The sequence below is a fragment of the Notothenia coriiceps genome, unplaced genomic scaffold, assembly GCF_000735185.1.
Source record: "Notothenia coriiceps isolate Sejong01 unplaced genomic scaffold, NC01 NC01_scaffold00010968, whole genome shotgun sequence".
NCBI classification, from domain to species: Eukaryota; Metazoa; Chordata; class Actinopteri; order Perciformes; family Nototheniidae; genus Notothenia; species Notothenia coriiceps.
Genome location: NW_011343669.1, coordinates 52,447 through 72,298, shown reverse-complemented (window position 1 = coordinate 72,298; position 19,852 = coordinate 52,447). Strand labels below are relative to the sequence as shown.

The 19,852-nt window shown below is 41.2% G+C and overlaps 1 protein-coding gene across 8 annotated transcripts in view; it reads right to left on the bottom strand.

Moving 5' to 3' along the window:
• The window catches only part of LOC104946320 (SH3 and multiple ankyrin repeat domains protein 1-like), a 40,273-nt gene extending 22,623 nt beyond the window's left edge, over nt 1-17,650 (bottom strand). For 4 of the 8 annotated variants that reach the window (XM_010772109.1, XM_010772114.1, XM_010772115.1 and 1 more), the window contains exons 1-5: nt 17,505-17,607; nt 17,314-17,367; nt 6,256-6,307; nt 4,046-4,649; nt 663-866 (exon numbers count right to left, since the gene is read on the bottom strand). In XM_010772109.1, coding sequence (XP_010770411.1) covers nt 663-866; nt 4,046-4,546 — 705 coding nt within the window. In that variant the 5' untranslated portion in view covers nt 4,547-4,649; nt 6,256-6,307; nt 17,314-17,367; nt 17,505-17,607. The other 4 variants (XM_010772113.1, XM_010772111.1, XM_010772116.1 and 1 more) reach the window with 4 other exon arrangements.
• Between the last annotated feature and the right edge of the window lie 2,202 nt (nt 17,651-19,852).

Sequence of the window (19,852 nt, the reverse complement as noted above, 5' to 3'; positions counted from 1 at the left end):
GAAATGTTTTAACCTTTTCCCCCTGTAGCTTCTGACCCAATATGTTTATAACAGTGTAAATATGTACTCCTAACACAAGTTAGGAGTACATATTTACAACCCCCTTCCCCCCCCACTCCCATTGCTCCCCGGGCGCTGTACAATAACTAGTAGTAGACTCCTGGTACTAGGATGGGTTAAATGCAGAGGCCAGATTTCACTGTGTGTGCTGTGCATGTGTGACCATTAAAGAGGGGTTTCATCCCTCCGATTCTATCTATCTATCTGTTGTTTTCATGTTATTGTCCTAAATATTCAAATTGTATTCTCTTTATATGTATTTGTATCACTTATATATGCTTTGTATCTGCTCTCTCATGAATGCTTTGTATATTATCTTATTGTCAAAAAGAATGTACAGTAAGGGTTGTAGCAACATTTTTGAATATTTCATAGGCTGGTTATTATTTTTTTGACTAAGTATAATTAAATTAATACTTTTAGGTCAATCAATAAATACATAAGCGTTGGATTTTAATGGTTTGTTAGTGCAAGTAGTGTCAAAAATAAAGGCTCTTCTTTGATTTATTTTTCTATTCTTTAACAGCTGACATTTATTTTGGGTGTTGGTGCTACGGGGATACTTGCACCTCAGCAAAACTAAACCACCTCCCCCTCCATACCTCCAGGTAGGGCACCCCCTTCTCAAAGGTCTGAGCGTAGTCCCGCAGGGAGCGCTCCTCCTCCAGGAACTTGGCGTCCCGTCCATCTCCAGCCGGCTGGAAGAGGCCGTAGTTGTAGACGTCCCACAACGACTCGGTGAGGGAGCAGACGATCTGCTGCTTGGCGCTCCACACCAAGCAGTCCTGGTCAAACTGGAGACACCTCTGGTGGACACACAGAGAGCAAGGGGCAGCGATCAGGGGGTAATAATTACAGTTTTTATTCTATTATAATGAAAAGGGTCAGTTAACACAAAATCAATCATCTTTCAAATTGAATCAACCACGTAGACTATTAAAAAGCTGCTGACATGTTCATACTAAAGCTAAAGTAATCACCTATGATAACAGAGGCCATTGAGCATAGTGCGATAATGGATGACTTTTACATTTATTTGTGTTGATAATACTTCTTTACTTCCTCTTAAGTTAAACTTTGCATGCAGGGTTGTTACTCTTTAAATAGTCTAAATATGTTTTAAGTGCTTCCTAGAAACGTTAGCTTTTCTGAGTCCAGTAATTGTTTAATAGATTTTTGTACCTATGTGTCTTTTGTCCAAGAAATAGGATCATTTCTGCCTCTAACCGCTCTGTCCCTGAGAAAAGTCAATATCATTAAAGCAGCAGCTAAATGAATTGTGCTGTTTGTGTGTTTAACCTAAGGGTGCACGCAATTATATTAATACACATAGCTTCCGCATTATTCAGTCAGTTTGGTGAGATATCTGGTGAAGGGCATTATAATATAATGGATTAATAATGTAGCATGACGGTTTTACCTTCCATATGTGAATGACGAATGCATGAGAATGTGGTGTGTGCTGAATATGAATGCATTACTTTTAAATAATTGATCCTCTGCCACACATATGGAGATATGATTTATTCTGACCTTACTATAAGCACTATCAGAATATTCTTGCCTATGTTATGATCATTCTACCTCTTTACCCCTGATAAAGAAGTAAAGATGATATACTGGGATAAACATTTGCCTTTTGTATCTTTCCCTCTTCTTTGATCTTTGCATACAGTACTGTCAGTCTTTCGAAAAGATAAGAAACCAACTAGCGTCAAGAGGAAATCTCCTTCACCTCTTACTATAGAAGCCTGTGTGATACATCAGAGGCGTACCGGCCTCAATGGAACAAACCCTTAGATGTACAGTATGGTGTGTATGTGGTATGCCTAACTAGATTTCACGGTGATTCGAGCACTGCCCATTGCTCCACATTATTACATTTCCTTGCATTTACACAGAAAGACTATCTTTTTTTCTTATTAAAGTCTGTAGCCGGAGGACATACAGTAGCTGACCTGGGCATGGGGGGGGGGTTTAACAACAAGAGGTCTAAATAAGATGTAGGCATCCATGCTATTGTTCCATTTCAGGGAACTGTGAGTAAAACTGCACAGCTCAGCACTCTTCCAAGCCCCCCCCCCCCCCCCTCTGAGCCCAATGGGTTGCACTACTTGATAGTGTAGCCAACTGTATTGGCATGGCAACCAGTTCATTAGTGAAGGCAGGCGCCCGTTGCCGTAGCAATGTCTTGGTGGTCCCTGGGAGGTAACCACATGATGAGGATGTGTGTGTGTGTGTGTGTGTGTGTGTGTGTGTGTGTGTGTGTGTGTGTGTGTGTGTGTGTGTGTGTGTGTGTGTGTGTGTGTGTGTGTGTGTGTGTGTGTGTGTGTGTGTGTGTGTGTGTGTGTGTGTGTGTGTGTGTGTGTGTGTCTGCACATTTATACAAGTGAGTTGTGAAGTATATGTGTGTGTAAATATGTTGTGTGTGTATATTAAAGAGAGAGATTGAGTGGCTAATCCCTTGAAGAGAGTATGACGTAATGTATACTGTATATTACAGGGACGCTTCTTCCCCCATCGCTCTGCTTTACACAGGGTTTGTTTCTGAGATCTTTCTGGTAACACTTGTCCACACTCAGGGGAGTTTTTGGGATCTTCCCCATGCAGTGTTGGTATTGGTATTTGCAAATGCGTATATCTTCCTTTTTACTTATTAATTCCCCACCTCTCTCTTCACAGCATTTATTCCCTCCCCTCACTGTCTTCAACTAGCTCCTAATATTCTCTCCCTCTGTTCATCCCTCCTAATTCAGTTCAATATTATTTCAGCTGCGAGTGTTTGTCAGTGCTTTGCAGAGCTGCACACGATGCCGGTGGCTGATGGAAGACCAAAGAGTAACGCAGATGCCTTTCCACATATTCATTCGTTGCCAGCGTCACTCACTTCCCCAGCTCTCCCCAAACTCATTAAAAACCTATAAGATAATTAGCAATTACTGTTATATTGAGGGCAGATTAGCTGACATGTAGAACAGTAGGCATGTTCAGGGAATTGAAAATGGAGGAGGGAAGATTTGGGGGGAGGGGTTACCGTGGGGCACCCGTTCTCGCCTGGATATGTTGGTGTGAGTGTGGGCTGGACAATTCTCACCTGCCGCCACCATTCAGCAGAGAGCTGTGGAAGTGTGAATTGATAGTGACTTTTTTGGAAACTAATTATGATCATGTCTGACCCAAGGCAGACGCTTACATGGTGTTGTTGACTAAATATGTCGTCCGTAAGTAAAGCTCTGTGTTTTTTTTCCATTTGGGAATTAGCCCTGGGCTTGTGAGATGACTGGAATGAAAATGCTTTGCTTGCCTTGCCTTTCTCCACAAACTATTTGTCAAACAGCATAACAGTTCTTATGAAGTGTTCATAATAAAAAAGTTTTGTCTCCCACTCAAATTTAAATCAGTAAAGGTTGCATAAGCAAAATGCCTTCACATCTAAAAGTACCCTGAGACTATCAGTGCCAGGGACAGCTATCTTTATGTCGCAGTACACCATAGTTGTGGTGCCTAATGCTGACTTTTGCGAGTGGTACACGTACTGTTAGCTGCAGGTGATCAAGCATCTTCCCCGCCCCCTCTCTTCTTAGGTTTTTCTATGCAAAGTTTTAACTTGTATCCCTCCTTTGTAGAAACATAGCCTCTGCCATTCTCCTAGCATCTGCTATGTTGCTATGGTCCCTCCTGTATGATAATGACCTTACTGTCAGACAGAAGACATTAGATACGCACTTTAGCTTGTAGCTATGTATCTCTCTCTGAGGCAGTAATACTAGAGAGAACTGGCTTCAACTACTTCCTCATTTGGAAAGACCTCCACTAAGTGTTTCCGAAAATAGATATGAGGAAACGATCCTATTCCATCATACTTTTTGTCAGCCAGGACCTCTCTTAGTCTTTCTTTTCTTTGTTTTGTAGACTTATACCAGTTGCATGTAGGTATCTTTAGTTTGTGTTAGGAGAGGTACTTTTGTTGAGTATGTGCACCTACTGTTTGTTTGATGTCGGGAATCCCAATGCGGAACACCATCATGGTCAGGAAAGTGTCCTCCATGGGAGCCATTGTGGTCATGCTGCGTTCCATATGGGCTCGTCTCTTCTGCTGCGCGTTCAGGCCTGCGTAGTGAGGCTGAGGATTGGCCGCGATGACATGATGCTGTTGCTTATTGGCTGGTTGGTGATACAGCAGGGCTTGATTGGTCATGTATGTGATACCGCGGTTGCCCAGGTTGCCCTGCCTTATTGGGCGGTCTGCTCTCTGTCTATTGACCACAATGGCTGCTGGTTTCATCATCTCGCCACCTTTCCCTTCCCAGGATTGTCTTCCTCCGGTCATTTCCGTCTCCTCCAGACCCTCTAACCCTCCATTCTCCGTGTCACGTCCATCTTCCCATTCTCTGTTTTCTCTTCCCTGCTCCTCTTCCTCCTCCTCATCCTCCCCATCTTTGTCATCCTCCTGACCGGGATAAAAGTGCTCGTTATTTTCCAGCATCCTTTGCTGTGCAGGGGTCACTGCAGAGAGGGCTGAGTGACATTGCTGTCATGGAGATAAAACATGACTATCCCATGAGACTGGCTTCATCCTTAGAAACATGCTGTGGAAAACAGGCAGAGAAGGGAGTCAACTTTGGTCATTTAACATTGATTACATTGACAAAGTGAATTAAGCAGAATTAGAAGGTAATGGACACGTGCAACAATAGAAAAGCTAGCCTCCAGCAATGCTAATAAGTCGACATGTGTGAATGAGCACACAGCTGGTCCACATTTTCCATTTAGCCACTGGGAAAGCATCGGGGAATAGCAGGCTGATGAAAGACAGGCTAAATATAAGCTCTGTGAATTTGCATCACAGGTTCCTTGCAGAAGAGAGTGAGTTGGATATGAAATGTGGCTTCACATGAGGTCAAGATCATTGCTACTTTGCGGTAATGGAGCCAACCTACAGTATGTGTGAGGCACAACCCAGGGCTTACAGCTAGATGTAAGCCAATTAAAAGAAAATATCACCCTCAGATACATGTACACTGTTATACATTGTCAGTCTTTGATGTTTTTTTTGTTTTTTGCCTTGATCATGTCAACATTGTTCAGCGATACTTTTCGACAACCTCAAGAAAAATCCCTGAAATTGTTGCACAAAGTTCCGTACAGCTATAAGAGTCAGAATTGCAACAATATATCTGTCAGTTCACTACAAACAGAATTAAAGTGTTTTTTTTGTTGCAAAAGCAAGATTATGGATTTGCAACAAAAACCACAGGGTTTGTGAATTGATTGTTGTTGCCGTGTAGAAAGCCTATGGCCTGGTGAACTTGTCAATATCTCATGCTTCAGTCCTTTTTTAATACACTCCAACAAACCCTTAGCTGCAGTTGATGGGAACTGTTTGGTCTGTAAATCTTGTGGGGCTGTGTGTTTTCTATTTCACTTCCTCAGTACAAACTGTATTATTTATTGCTTTAAGGAACTTGTGAGTCCTATCTGCGACATACGTCTACAGCCTGTCTGTACCTCAACTTGTGAGCGTTTCCAACACGCTTAGACACTGTCATTTAAAAGACCATGGGGCTATTTCCGAGAAGCAGGATATTTAAATAACCTAAAGTCAGTTCACGTTTTTAAATTTGTGCTTTTACTCAAAGATGTACATTTCCGTGAAGCCACTTCTAGGAAGCCACATCTTAGAATAATGGCATTTGCTCATCGTGCAAATGCCCTCAAAATACAACTTGCATCGCCAACAGCTATTTTTAAACATTTAACGTTGTCTCAGGGTGGATGTTGCCTTCCAAATTGTTTAATTGCTCGAGTGTGTTTCAGATTTGGCATGCTTGGGCCTCCATCTGTTCTGTCCTGGTTAATCTCTGGCTAAAGGGCTTTTGCCATCATGGAGATCTGGACTATTGCCAACAGCTGCCTTAATAATGGCGAATGACGCGGGGAATCTCCCATTGACTCATTGGCAGTTTGGCGCTCTAAATATCATATGAGTTGGTGTCTGTAATAAATGGGTAACAGGACAGATGGAACTCAAGCAAATATCAGATGGAATTAGGACACAAATCTTAACTCATTAAATCACAGATTGACAACATGCATATTTATATTTAATTAGTTTTTAGTACAATATGAAGGAAGATATGGTGCTGATGAAGGTTAAAGGGACATTAAGCGATCTATGACTTTTGACTTATCAACCTCTATCGGTGATCGAGGACATCGACAGGTGTCTGGCACAGCTTACAGTGGCCTGTAATTGACATAAATAATAATGTAGAGATGAAGAAGCTAGACAAAAGAGTATTCAACAAAAACATTGAAGAGGTCATAGAGTACACCCATATTGAAATAACTTTAACAAGAAAACTGTGTTTTTTTTAATCTTGAAAACAAAGTGCTTGCTGGTTTGCCAACATTGGCTTTACTTCTCAGTTGATAATGTCAGCATGCCTTTGTACTTCTTCTGAAAATCATGTATCTTGGGATAACAGCAGGATAAAGAAAGAAAAAAAGGAAACACAGGATAGCTTGTTGATTTAGCTCTAGCATATAGTTAGGTTGGACATTAAAACTAGGCTCAGGATTTCGGTTATGGGTTAGGCATTAACTTAACTTACATTTGGGTTGCAGAAATATGTTTTACCCCTTTCCTCTCCTGTTATTCACCTAGTGACCCCCCTGAACCACTGAAGTTAATAGGTCACTTTAGGGAAGTTGGCATAATCGATTTTTAGACAGGTAAAAATATGAAGATGATGAGATTGTGACCTAGGATTGGGTCACTGTGTCTAAAAACCTGGACACGTACTGCAGCCAGGGTTGTTTTTAATGCAACAATACAAACGACAGCTACTGCACATTTCCAGAAAACCACATTTCAATTACTGTAATTATATTGACAGCAGTGTTTAGCGGATTGACTGGATGTCTTCAAAACAACCCGAAGCTTTTCCGCTCATGTCTCAATGGGCAAGAGGAAGTCTGCCAGTTGAGCATTTCTGGGCAAAAAGGGCGATACAACGGAGGGAAGAGGACTGGCTGTGATCGATTTCCCAGGATGCTTTGAGAGTGACAGGGTGGGCTACTTCAACACAAACACAGTGTCTGTCAGAGCAAGTTGACCAGGGAGTACAGAAAGAAGAGGAAACTGGTATCTATCCACACTGCTATTGAGGAATGTGATGGGATAAATGAATAAACCATGTGAGGCTGGCTAACACACAACACTTTTTTCATTAAGGAATTGTAGCACTGGCAGTACATTTAAGGGGTCTCAATAGCCTTCTGAGAACTAAGGTGTTGTCAATTGCCTGTATTTATAGGGAAAAGCACACAACAGGGTATGATTTAGGCCGACAACCTCTCTCAAAAGTTGACAAAAGCAGTGTGTCAAAAGGTTTTGGAGATTAACGCTATCATTCAAGTACACCAGGAGGGAATAGAAGAGGTTGATTTATGAACAAAGTCTCATCAAATATTGAACAACATTGAGTCTGCACCAGGCGAGATAAGGAACGGGAGGACAAGCTGAGAGAAGCCTAATAATTGGGATGTAAAAACCCAAAGGGGAATACACAGGAGAGAAACACAGAGAGAGTTGTAGTTTGCATAAAGCAGAGTAATCAGATTGAGAGAAAAAAGAGGGGGGTGAGAGAGAGCCGTGACTGGAAAAGGAATGACAGCAGCAAGGGGAGAACTGAGCCAAAATCAACAGTAATGTGAGGATAAAAAGCAGATGAAATGATGAACACTGCAGACTTGTGTTTAAAGAGCTGTTTGATTTCACATCCTAACTATGGCGAGTCCAATTAAACCTTCTGAAACGGCCTCTCTAGCCTGTACAACTCATTATGTATGTCGCAACTCATCTGGTCTCTGCCTTCACTCAACTCCTACACTCTGCCACGACAAAAGCTTTGTTCTAGCCGTTTGGCTCTTGTGTCCCTGTAGGGGCCATCAGCTGTCTGTCCAATCGGCTTGACTCCTTGGGAGAAGGGTGGTGGTAGAGAGCAATGAATTCCACTTTCGAGACAGTCTTTCTGCATCTTCTGCCAGCTGCAGAACGTACTCATTTTTCACTGTCTTACACTGAAGCAGTTTTTCCGCCTCTCACTAGAATTGTTTTTCATTGGCATGTTTGCTTAGTTACTCTGAAATGCTGAGGTCAAAGGAAAATGTCCAGATCAGCCTGCACCTCCTAAGTAAGGCCTGCTTGAAATGTCAGCACGACTCATTCTACTTTTCCACTGGGGACAGGATCACACAACATGAATAAACGCAGGTTAAATTCCTCTGTTAATTGCACACGGCTGTTACCATGACTCATCTCAAAGTCCTAATGTGTAATTGCTGGCATTTCACCAAATGACAGTGTTGTATAATAATGTTGAATATTGCAATAAATTCATCTTTGCTACAGTTGGGGCACACTCCTGTTATCTCCAGATTGGTGTAAGTCTTAAACTCAGGACAATCTTTTTTACGTCATTCTGTTTCTTACCGTTGACATATTTGGAAAAATCTCATAGTTTGTGACTGAAACAAAGTTATGACACAATATCTTAGCTGTGAGAAAGGGTCAGACTTTTTCCAAGTCTTTTAGTTTATGTTAATCTTAAATGGTTGTGCATCAAAAGTTTGGAAATGTTTTCACTTTGGACATATTGGAGTTATTGGAAATGTTCATATGATCAAACAAGTCAGAACCAACCACATGCAGCGACCACTGGAATCAGTTCTACTAATAGTATAATTCCAACACTAATGATATTAGCAGAGCCTAGTCTTTTGCTTTACCTTTGCAGAAATACAGATCTATACAGAATGAATGAACATTCAGATGTTAATCTAGATTTGTTATGTCAACGTTAGGAATGAAGCTATGAACTCTCTGCTACAGCCCAAGCCAAAAGCATCATCTAGATACTTTTTTGTATCATGGACAATGTTTTTATTTGAGAGTAATACTCAAAAGATTAGCATTGGAAGTTACTCACTTGATTTGATGAAGATTTGCAGAAGCCTGCTTAAGCTTCAGATACATTTGAGTTCTTTTATCACGCAGAATGAAGATTGGATCTTGTGTCCAACTACTTAGAAAGAAAGGCCATTAGGAAGGAATCTCTTTATGGCTTTATGACTATGAGTTGCAACAGTCACGCAATGTAAGCGAAGAAACACGCGACATCTGAATATCTGAGAAGGTGGCGAGCCAATTTGCCCATAGCAGACCCAGAGAGTGGTTGAATTCTGGTGATAAGATGCCAAGTGGAGACTCAGAAGGAGGATGTTCGATAGATCTGGGGCTGACATCGGCTCACAGACCGCAAGGACATAGAAAGAGAGTAGGATGAAGAATCAGGTACTAATTCATCACGATAACGAGGACAGAGATAGATACCCTCCTTGAGCCCCTGGAAAGCTAAGGTGGATGGATGGAGATCTGCTGAGAGAGGTGATCTCTTTCGTCTGTAGTCTTCTCCGCCTTTTCTGAGATCTTTTCTGGAAATCTTGCCTTTTTAGCAAAGGGCAGCAAGGTTGAAATAATGACTTTGGGCTAATTTAGTCCTTGGGGATTATAATGAACAAAACATTATGCATGGTTTGGGAGGTGTGTGGCGTAGTGGGTTGTGCATTGATGTTCGGATCAAGGGAGCACAGGTTCAAACCCCACTGCAGTCAGCATGTCGTTGTGTCCCTGAGACACTTCACCCCAAATTGCTCCTGTGGGGATTGCCCACAGTATTTAGTATGTAACTCGCTTTGGATAAAAGCATCTAACAAGTGACATGTAATGTAATAATGTTTGTTCAACAAGTCCAACTAAAGGTAACGAAGATTCCTATTATGCACTATGACAAATATTGATGCATCTGTTGGACCGATTTGAATATGAAATCCCATTTTCAAATGATGTATGAATTCGTTTTTTTAAATATCTTACTTGTCACTCCGGTAGAGCTTTCTGAGGTCAAATAAATATCCAGTCCCAGCACAATGTTATACTTCATGGAGTCAGTTTAACACACACTGATATTTCTTCTTTTTGTCTATCTCTTCCTCTCAGTCACTCTCTCCCTATGTAGGACAGAGCATGTGTATAGATATATTTTCAGTGTATCAGTCCCCGGAAACTAGAATTGGAGATCATCCAAGGAACAGATTGTCCCACTTTTAAGTCCTGCGAAAGTAGAGCGTCCAAGTTCTGTCCTCTATATCCCTCTCTTTCACTGGGTCTCCACCCTTCAGCCTCTTTCACACCACCAGTGATGAGGAACCGTTGACAACACTCTAGGCCTACTCCAACACAGGATGGATGGGATGAGTCACTAAACAGGGGGAGAGAACCCTTAGTTTTGTATGAATGGTGCATCGCTAGCCATCAGGTCTGGAGGTGGTGCTCTGACGTGCTGCTTTAAGGGGGAAGGACTAAGCTGGGGTATAATGAGTAACTGTATACAGCGGTAGGAGCAAAAAAACAGCAGACAAATACTTTTAGGTTTTTATATCCAAGCTCCAAGAAACATATTAGCATCATGTTAATAAGTATTTTTGAGGAATGGCATTTAATTGAACACTTTCCTGGTGGGGTTGGAAGGGCTTGGCATTCAGGCATCAATTAAATCTGTGCTCAAGCAATCTGATGTATTCAAGTGCTTAGCTGACGATCATGGCGCCCTTCATTAATTTAACAGGCAGATAACAATACCACCAATTGATTTATACGACATGCACCCAAAGATCCTGGCATTTCCGTCAGCGGGGGAGGAAACGCTCGTATCCAACACAAGCCAACGCCTGTTAATCAAGCAGAAAAATGATAACCCTGCTAATCAGTAATTACGTGGATGATTAAATGAATTGCTCCCCGCTCTCCATTTCTCAATAAACATCCTGGTCCTTTGATGTACGTTCCAGCTCGATCCTTCCCATCGCCACCCAGCGAAGTAAGATCTTTCTCATTTCATAGTTTACACACGCTAGCACATACGTACGTGCATACTGTGTGATCGCAAGCATTGTTTGACTCCTTAAGCAGTGCTCATCTGTCCTGGATGTCTTGCAGAAAGAAGCATTAAGTGCCAGACCAGTCAGCTTGAGCTTGGCTGGCGGTCTCGTGTAGATCGAAGTGGGCTATCTTTCCCCTCAGACTGGATATAATTGGGTCAGGTTGAGCATGCGCTGAGGGCCTCGCCTAGGCTAAACTTGGCTGGATAGGATGGGAGACCTGAATGCAGCTCAGATTAAGAAGTGAATATCCCCTGCGTTATTTGTAAGTCTTCCCCACTTCCCGTAAACAATGTTCGGTACAGTAGATGAGGTCTCTTTTCCTTCAACAAAACAGAAATCCCTTGAGTTATTTGTAACTTTTACTTTTTCTGGCCCATGACCCAAAGTTTGTTAATTTAAGTATTGCATAGATTTGTACAATATGTCCTACATCTAAATGGATAATATAGACAAATAAATTGTATGCAAAGTTGGATATTCTACTCAGTGCTTGAATTGGGCCGGTACTCACCGGTACGCAGTACCGGTACTTCTGATTTTTACCCATGTGGTACCGGCACATCTTACTGAGTACCGGCAAGGTGCCGGTACAAAATGCCGGTACTCAGCCGCCGGCAATATACGTATATATTGTAAACGCAACGCAGCGCAAATGTGGGTCTGACTCTGCCTCACAGAGGGTGACTGGCTGTCTACATGACGTGGCCTGCCGACATTGCCACTTTCATACAGATCATACTAATGCCCTCGATTGGTCTCTGTGTGTCATTCAAGCTCGGGAGGGTGTGTGTTGGTGTATGTGTGGCGCGAGCGAGCGAGAAAGCGCGCGCACCGGTTACGTGTATTGTTGTTAGCATCTGGTGCTAGCTAGCTGCGCTAACGGATATAAGGAGCTGTTTCAACAACAAGGTGGAGGTGGAGGTCCTTTGCTGTCAGACTGAGAGGCTGATAACTACAGCTCTGGTGAGGTAAATTACTCTCTGAGTCTTTAGATAGTTAACTTAGTTTAAGTTATCTCAGTGGGTCTCAAACGGTTCGGTCACCATTTATGTAAACACATATTTCCATTTGAGGGGGTAGTGATTAGTAAAATATGCATGAATAATACAAACAAAAATGTTAACTAGGTGAAAAAAGGTAAGATAAACTTGTTGAGAGCTAAAACTAGTCTTTGCTGTTGCCTCAAAGAGGAGCAGGGGGGAGAGGAGGGAGACAGGAGAGGCTGATTCAGGAGCCCAGACACACTCACAACTATAAATGAACCAAAAACAAATAAATAAACAAGTTTCAATGTTTTTTCATATTGGATATTGTATGTTATTGGTTATGGCCATGTACTTATGATTTTATGATTATTTAAATGTATACATTTTTGTTTCATATGGGTGTAGTCTCTTTATTTCCCCCTCAAAATGCACCAGATTGATGCATTTAAGTCCAACATTTAAAAAAAAATCTTACCGGGGGAGCATGCCCCCGGACCCCCCTATAGGATTTGAGGCCCGGCCCCACTGTTCCCAAATAGATTTGCAATTTTTTTTAAATAGTAACCCATCTCCATATGTTTCTTTTTGGGTAGTAGATTTAAACTAGAGGGCTATCACTTTGTGCAGCAACGCTATTGACAAATAAATCCAGCAAAATGGCACAAAAAACTGGTAGTGGCCTCAGGGACGAGGAGTCATTTAACCAGCCAGTAGGAGTCAAGCTTTACTTTCTTTTATATCCATAAAGAAAAAGTAAATCTGTTTACAGTTGTTTCATTATGGATGTTGAGAGGTATCCATATATCTCTTCATTTTGCTCTCAAAGTGCACCAGATTGATGCATCTAACTTCAATATTTAAAAAAAATGTTGCCGGGGGAGCATGCCCCCGGACCCCCCTAGACTAGAGGGTGTCAGGTCCACTCCCCACTTATAAAAATAGCACTTTACCACTGCACCCCCTCTAATCTCAGATGCACCCTGAGTCATTTTGTTTAAGTACAGTGAGCCTTTCTAAAATATACAGTAAAGAGACAAACCCACCAGCATTATAGAATATACTATGACTTTGTGCCAAATACTTGTTGCTGATTTAGAGTACTGGCACCTTTTTTATTCCAATTCAAGCACTGATTCTACTAAAATACTAATGCAGTGCCCATTCAAAACATGCCTTTTCAAAACTGTCCAATTGCTTGACTTTGGATAATAATGTTTGCAGTTTTTACGAGAACTCATGCAAATAACTTCACATCTCGCCAAGTGTGAGGACCATCTGGTGGTGGCCAGTTACACGCCCTAATGCACAGCTAATAAATATGTCTCGTTAATCTCAAGAACTTGCACTGGACGCTGCACTTCCGTGGTACCTCAGCAATAAACCCAACAAATGTGAAGTCGATTATTTGAAGGGTTGTGGAGAAAATCAAAGGATAGACGGACAGTCAGATAGAGAAGTCTTCCATGTTAGTTTAATATCTATCACATATGATTTAATCTGCACCTACAGTCCTAATACTGTATTAATGAAGAACACTTAATGGCTAAGAATAATAGCTCATAATTGTTATCAGGAGTTGTATTGCAGCTAATCAATGTGGTCCAATTTATAAGAAACAATGTTGTAGTTTAGTAACATATCGTTTCCTACAGCAATCCCAAGTGTATGTGCACAAGCAGCACTGAAGCAAAAGTAAAACACCTCATTTCAAGCTTTTTCTTTTACCGCAACACAAACTGCCCTTTTCACTCTTGACAGGTGATATGACAGAAAGTGCCTTAAAATGTCATGAAAACCGAGACTTCAAAGGTAGCTGTTCAACAGGTTGCCTGCTGCAATAACAAAAGAAGGGAAGTGCTGAAGCAGAGTCAAAGAATATCTAATATATCCGCCTATCTATACAATTGCTGTTATCCGGTACTTTCTTCAAGGGCATCTTTTGCTTTGTATGCTGTCCCAGAGCTCCTGACTACAGACCTCAGGCCTCGGACACAATGAAAGCAGACCGCAGACAAACACAAGGAGATGAGCACAGGATTAAGGCTTTAGGGTGGATTTTATGGCAGATAAACAGCCACAAATAGACTCTCCACTGGTGACAGTTTCACTTACCTTGCACGTCCATTGACATAAAGGTAACACTGAGAGACAAAAGTCAACAGGATACTAATAAATGCTGTTAGACATGGCTGACAAAGTGAGGACCGTGTTAATGCCTGTCAGGCCCTGTTACAGTAATCCACCTACCATGTAACGGGGTGTAAAGTGATAGACAGGAAGACTTCAATCTGTACTTATTACTATTACGCGTCTATTTCGGCTTTAAACTTTGGATTTTCTAGTAAGCCTTTCACCAAACCAGTAACATTTTCAACCTTAAAACAATAGGTCTAGAGGAAGTGTGGAAAAACCGTTAAGTACATGAAGGTTTAAATAATAAATATGACCTTCACCTGTGTTCAAAATGAGCATCTCTACAGATACCAAGGTTCAAAGGTAGGCAAGAAAAGCAATAAAAAGGCATTAAATGTGTACTTTCCATCCAATAAATGATGTTCTTTCCACCTTATCTTGTCTGTTTCTTAATGACATCTACACTGTCCTACCTAGACTGAGCCAAAAATTACCCGCTAAAGGGCCATGTGACCCTGCTGGCATGAAACAGGCCGCTCAGCATCTCTGAAGCTAAATTACATCAGCAAACAGTGAGGTTAATGAGGTGAGACCATTATACCAAAGCTAGGTTTATGATCACCCACTCGAGATATAGCTCTGTCATCATGTGAGTATTACTCCTGTTTTTATGTCCGATGATGATGATGCTTTAGAGCCTAACTAGTGTCCAGCTTTTGTTTGTGTTTCCTGATAAATTCTCCCCAATTAGAGAGATACAGTTGTTGCTTTCCGAGCCATCTAAGCAACATTTAACTTGAAGCGGTGTTCGGAGCTATTTCAGTTCCTCATAATAGTGGATGTGTTGCAGTTTGCTGTTTCCATAGCTTACGGCAATCCTCCAGATCTTTCCCCTGGGGGAAATCTCCCTGTATGTAATAATGAAAAGCCTGCAGAGTCAGGGGAAACCACTCTGCTCTGGCATCCTATCCTAATGAGCACAACAATTTCACTACATCGAAAAAAAAAGTTCATTCAAAAATCACATTACGTGATCATGGTTGTGAGACAATGTGGCTTTGAATGTCACACAGAAGATGTGGCATTTCTTTACGCCAATGATCCAGTTTGTCCTTAAATTAAAAGCTGTGTGCACTTGAACAGGCACATGTGTGTTCTGTGTTTTTTTCTCCATACAGCTGTAGCCCAGTTTAGTACTCCCATGGGACAGATTTGAAGGAACATTTTGTTGTGGGTTTTGCATTTCTGTTTCAGTAGGAGCTGGCTGCTAACAGAGTTTAACTGTATTCCTCCAGTGCAGTGAGCTTTCACTGACAATATTCTCTCAGCATGTCTGTCTTTCGTCCTACAATCTCTCCACACCGAACCCTGGAGAATTACTGGACCATATAGCACTGTCAAAACTGTTTCACTGACATCTTCCTGCAGAGATCATAAAGGATATAGCAGGAACAAGGAAACATAAGACAGGACAGGATAGTGGACATAAGTAGGCAGTGATGGTGGAAATGTTCTAGGTGCACAAATCTCCACTGACAGATTAAGCTTTCTGGAGAATTCAGTGTAATTCATGCCTTTCATCTTCCTCTCAATTGTTTCATAATGACACTCTCCTTTGGTATTACCCATACATTATCATTCAGTCCCTTTAGGCATTGACAATGCTGCTGGTTGTTCTTTGTTCCGTTATGATAAATTGTTTTTGTGTTTCTTAAGGAGCCATTCATCTTAGTGTGCCCACTTTGCTTTAAATTGCCTGGTTTATATTCTTCCTTTTTTTACTAATGAACTCCCCCAGGTGCATTTGACCAATAGGAAGACAAGCTTTTAAAGTCAGCATTGCTTGTTGTGCATTACACTGTGTTGGGAAGGTCTTTGGAGGCTGGACAAAGTCAATTATGTTGCATCTACGGGATGAAAGAGCACAGAACTGAAACAATTTGTGTGTGTGTGTGTGTGTGTGTGTGTGTGTGTGTGTGTGTGTGTGTGTGTGTGTGTGTGTGTGTGTGTGAGTCAGCGTCTGGGCCCTTTAGAAGGTTTCCACCTTTCAACCAGCTGACACCTTTAATACTGGGAGCAGGTAGCGATTTTGACAGCTTAAGCAGTGTGTGAAATGTGGGTGTTGATAAGCTCTCATTTGATTCTGTTAAATCTAATACAATACTGTAAGTGTCTGGATGGTATTAATGTAGGTATTACATAAACGCAGGCTTTACATAAGCACAAGTATTAATATTTCTCTCCTAACTCCTATTTCTACCTTATTCCCCATCAGTTATCCCCCCTTAAGTTGTTTGCCTGTATCACTGTAAAACAATGGGTCACAACCTACTTTTTTACTGTGGGGGAGCGGTTGTAAAATGCTGCAATGTACAATTCTGATTCATAATGAATAATCACCAAGAGACCGTGGGGCTTAACTAGTCACAAGGGATTCAATTATGGCCGAAGAGTTGGATTCAGCATGAAAGGCTCATTTAGAGAATTCACTTTTCCACCATCGCTGCTCACTGTTTCCAGAAAAAAATGCCTGACTGCATACTTTTAGTTAAAGTGTCACGTTAATGTGTCATTTCGTAATTGAATTTCCATGATTTTCATTAAATACTAGCAAACAAATCAACTTGTTACAGTCCTCTGTATGCTATTGCTAATGAAGCTTAGCAGAGCCCGCAGTAGTTAAAGCTGTTGTGGATTGATATGTGCAATTAATTTCCTTTAAAGGACTCTTTGTAATGATTTCTCTGTCCCACTTTGCCTTTCATCCCCACCTACATAACATATTAAAACCCCACCTCAGAGGACGTGTAGCCCCCCCTCCCTTCTTTCTGTCAAAATGTCAGCAGCCTCCACTTGTTTTTGTAAAGCGGGGTGACTTTCACCCTCACACACCCTGTGATCATTTATTCTGTCTTTGTGCACCCCGTACTATTCACTTTTCATTTTTCATTCAGTTAATACATAGATGACACACACAATGCTTCTATCATCACTGCATGTGATCATTTCCCCCATATGATACACACTTTAAATGACTTTAAATGTGATCTACAAAGAAATTGGCAATATTGAGGTTGTTAATACATTACCCAATAAAACTAACATTTGGATTATAAAAAGTAAATACCTTTTAGTCTGCAGTTCAGGCTGTGTTGCTCCTTGTTGTATCCGCAGTGACCTCCTTCATAAACCATAAAGAGAGTAAAAAAAAGGGGCCAGGATTAGAGAATGAGAAAAAAGATCCAGTTGATAAAATATAGATGAGGCAAAACAAGAAAAAGTGATTTGCTTTTCTCTTTCAAAATCAAATGTCCATGCCTTCTAGTCTTTAAATGTGCATCAGTGTGAGCCAGTCCTGAGCCAGTGTATTGTGCAGCCTCTCTTTCTGTATTTCTTTCACACACACACACACACACACTTTCACCTACTCTATGCCCCAGTAAAGCCGTCTCCCTCTCCCTCTCTCTTCAGCACGGCACTCTCTCTCTCCTACTTCAGCTGTTGGATTGATCTCTCTCTCCTTCCTTCTCCTCCCTCTCTTTGTACTTCCACGGTGTACCGACTCTCCACCCTCCATCTGCCAGTTTCTCCCTCTGCTTTTTTCTCCCCCTCACCCAAGCGCTCCTCTATTCAATTATCCTCGATGTTCTTCATTAGTCTCCATCACTCTGCCTTTTTTTGTCTTTGACTGTTTTTATCACTTTCTCCTCTGTCCCTCGCTCATTATTTTAGTCGCTCCATCAATCAAAGGAACTCGTCCCATGACATGATTCCCTCTTCATCTTTCCACATCTCACATGTACCGTGGACGGATTTAGGCCACCTCATTGTCCTCCTTTGATACGGAGAGGCTCCTCATAGAAATAAAGAAAAACTGCTTTCATGACTGGCTTTTATCCATTCATAAAATGGGGCTTTATTACCAGTTGGAATAAAAGATGATGACAGATATTGCATGCTGGGAAATAATCTGTGCAATGTTCATGAAGCTTTAATCAAGGTGACCGAGAACTGGTCTGACTTTGAATAAACTTGGAGATGTGATGATGTTTTGTGCCTAAATCTTTCAATCAAGAATACAAAAATGTATTTCTTGAGTTATCCTTGTGGGTTCTTTCCATGCAGACATTTCTGGGTTTATTTGGTGAGGCTTAGAAATCCTTGCTGCAGGGATTTCTGTCCAAATCCCATTCAGTGGAGCTGAATAGCATTTTGTTTGTTGTGCTCACCAGGTTGAACAATTACATTTGAAAGAAACAATGTCCCATTTATTCTGGAGGATCCACAGACTTCACAATATTTGTTTTGTTCTTCGGGTGAACTGACCCTACACCGATTAAACCTGGTGTGTTGGTTACAACCAAAATGCCAATGTTACAGTTACCAGTATTACAGTGATTTACCTGATGCCAACACCATAACTACAGGCAAGGCAAACAATCAAATGTATTTGATGTGAAGCACATTTCAACAAGAAGGCAAATATGGTGTGATTTGGAATCTACAAATAAAGGATAATATATCAATGAAGTCTAAAATATAAAAACTAACATAGCAAAAGCATGTCTCTTATGTCTGTAAACATATTCAGCTTTTTGCAAGGATCAGACCTCTGTGTGTTCCTATGGTTCATACAGATACATCTCTATCTTTACTTATTTATTCTCAAATCTTTAGACCACTGACCTTGTCGTCCTAGATGCCTGAAGACAAAAGTGTGTATTGATGTTCACAACAACCCCAACCTGCAACTACTCAGAGGGCAATATGTTCAGATTGGGATAATGGTAATTACATATGGTTTGTACTCGGTTTAACAATCTAAAGTGATGTTAGAGTTTAGCAGATGGCATAAGAGAGATGTTTCAAATCTAAATGATCACCTTTACACACCTGCCCAATCACTGCATAAAGTCGGTGTAATGTTGGATTGTCAGTTCCGACAGGTTGAAGAACTTGTTAGATTGAGGCAGTATAAAAGGTGTGGCGGGAGACGGGTTTTAAACCCAGTTCAAAAAGTAATATTGTCCCTGTTCAATTGATGCGATATAGCATATTGGATTTACAAATACACTTATCATACAGTTGTGTTCCTTTTAAAAAGATGATATTTATTGCATGTTTCTCAGTATTACACAGTGAACATAAAAGGAAACAAGTCAGGAAAATAAATTAGGAGGTATGAAATTAAGATTGAGATGTTTTCCCTTACTCATTGTCATTCTGTCCTGGTGAATGTGATGCTGTTGTTTGTGACAGGCTCAAACAGGGCCTGTATCATTATCAGTGCACACACATAACCTCAATTGATACCAAGTATGTTTATATAATCATTCTTACCGGATTGCATTTAGTCTAACTTGAGTGCTTGAGTGATAAAAGTCCTTCTCTCTGCTTTATGGCTGCTTTTAGAGCCCATCGAAGAGGAAGGATGGGTGAAAAACATTAAAGCACACAACAGTCTGTGAGTATCCTGCCGTCTCCCACTCTTAAGGACGACATGACACCTGCATTGTAACTCTTGATAAGAGCTCTAGTGGGTGCTCTCCTTTAATGGTGCACTACTCCACGGCGTGTTTTAGCTCCTCTCATCCTACCCTGCTGCTCCTGCTGCATTTTGCTGGCCCAATGTCCTTATTCTGAGGATGAGAAAGTAGCTTTTCTCC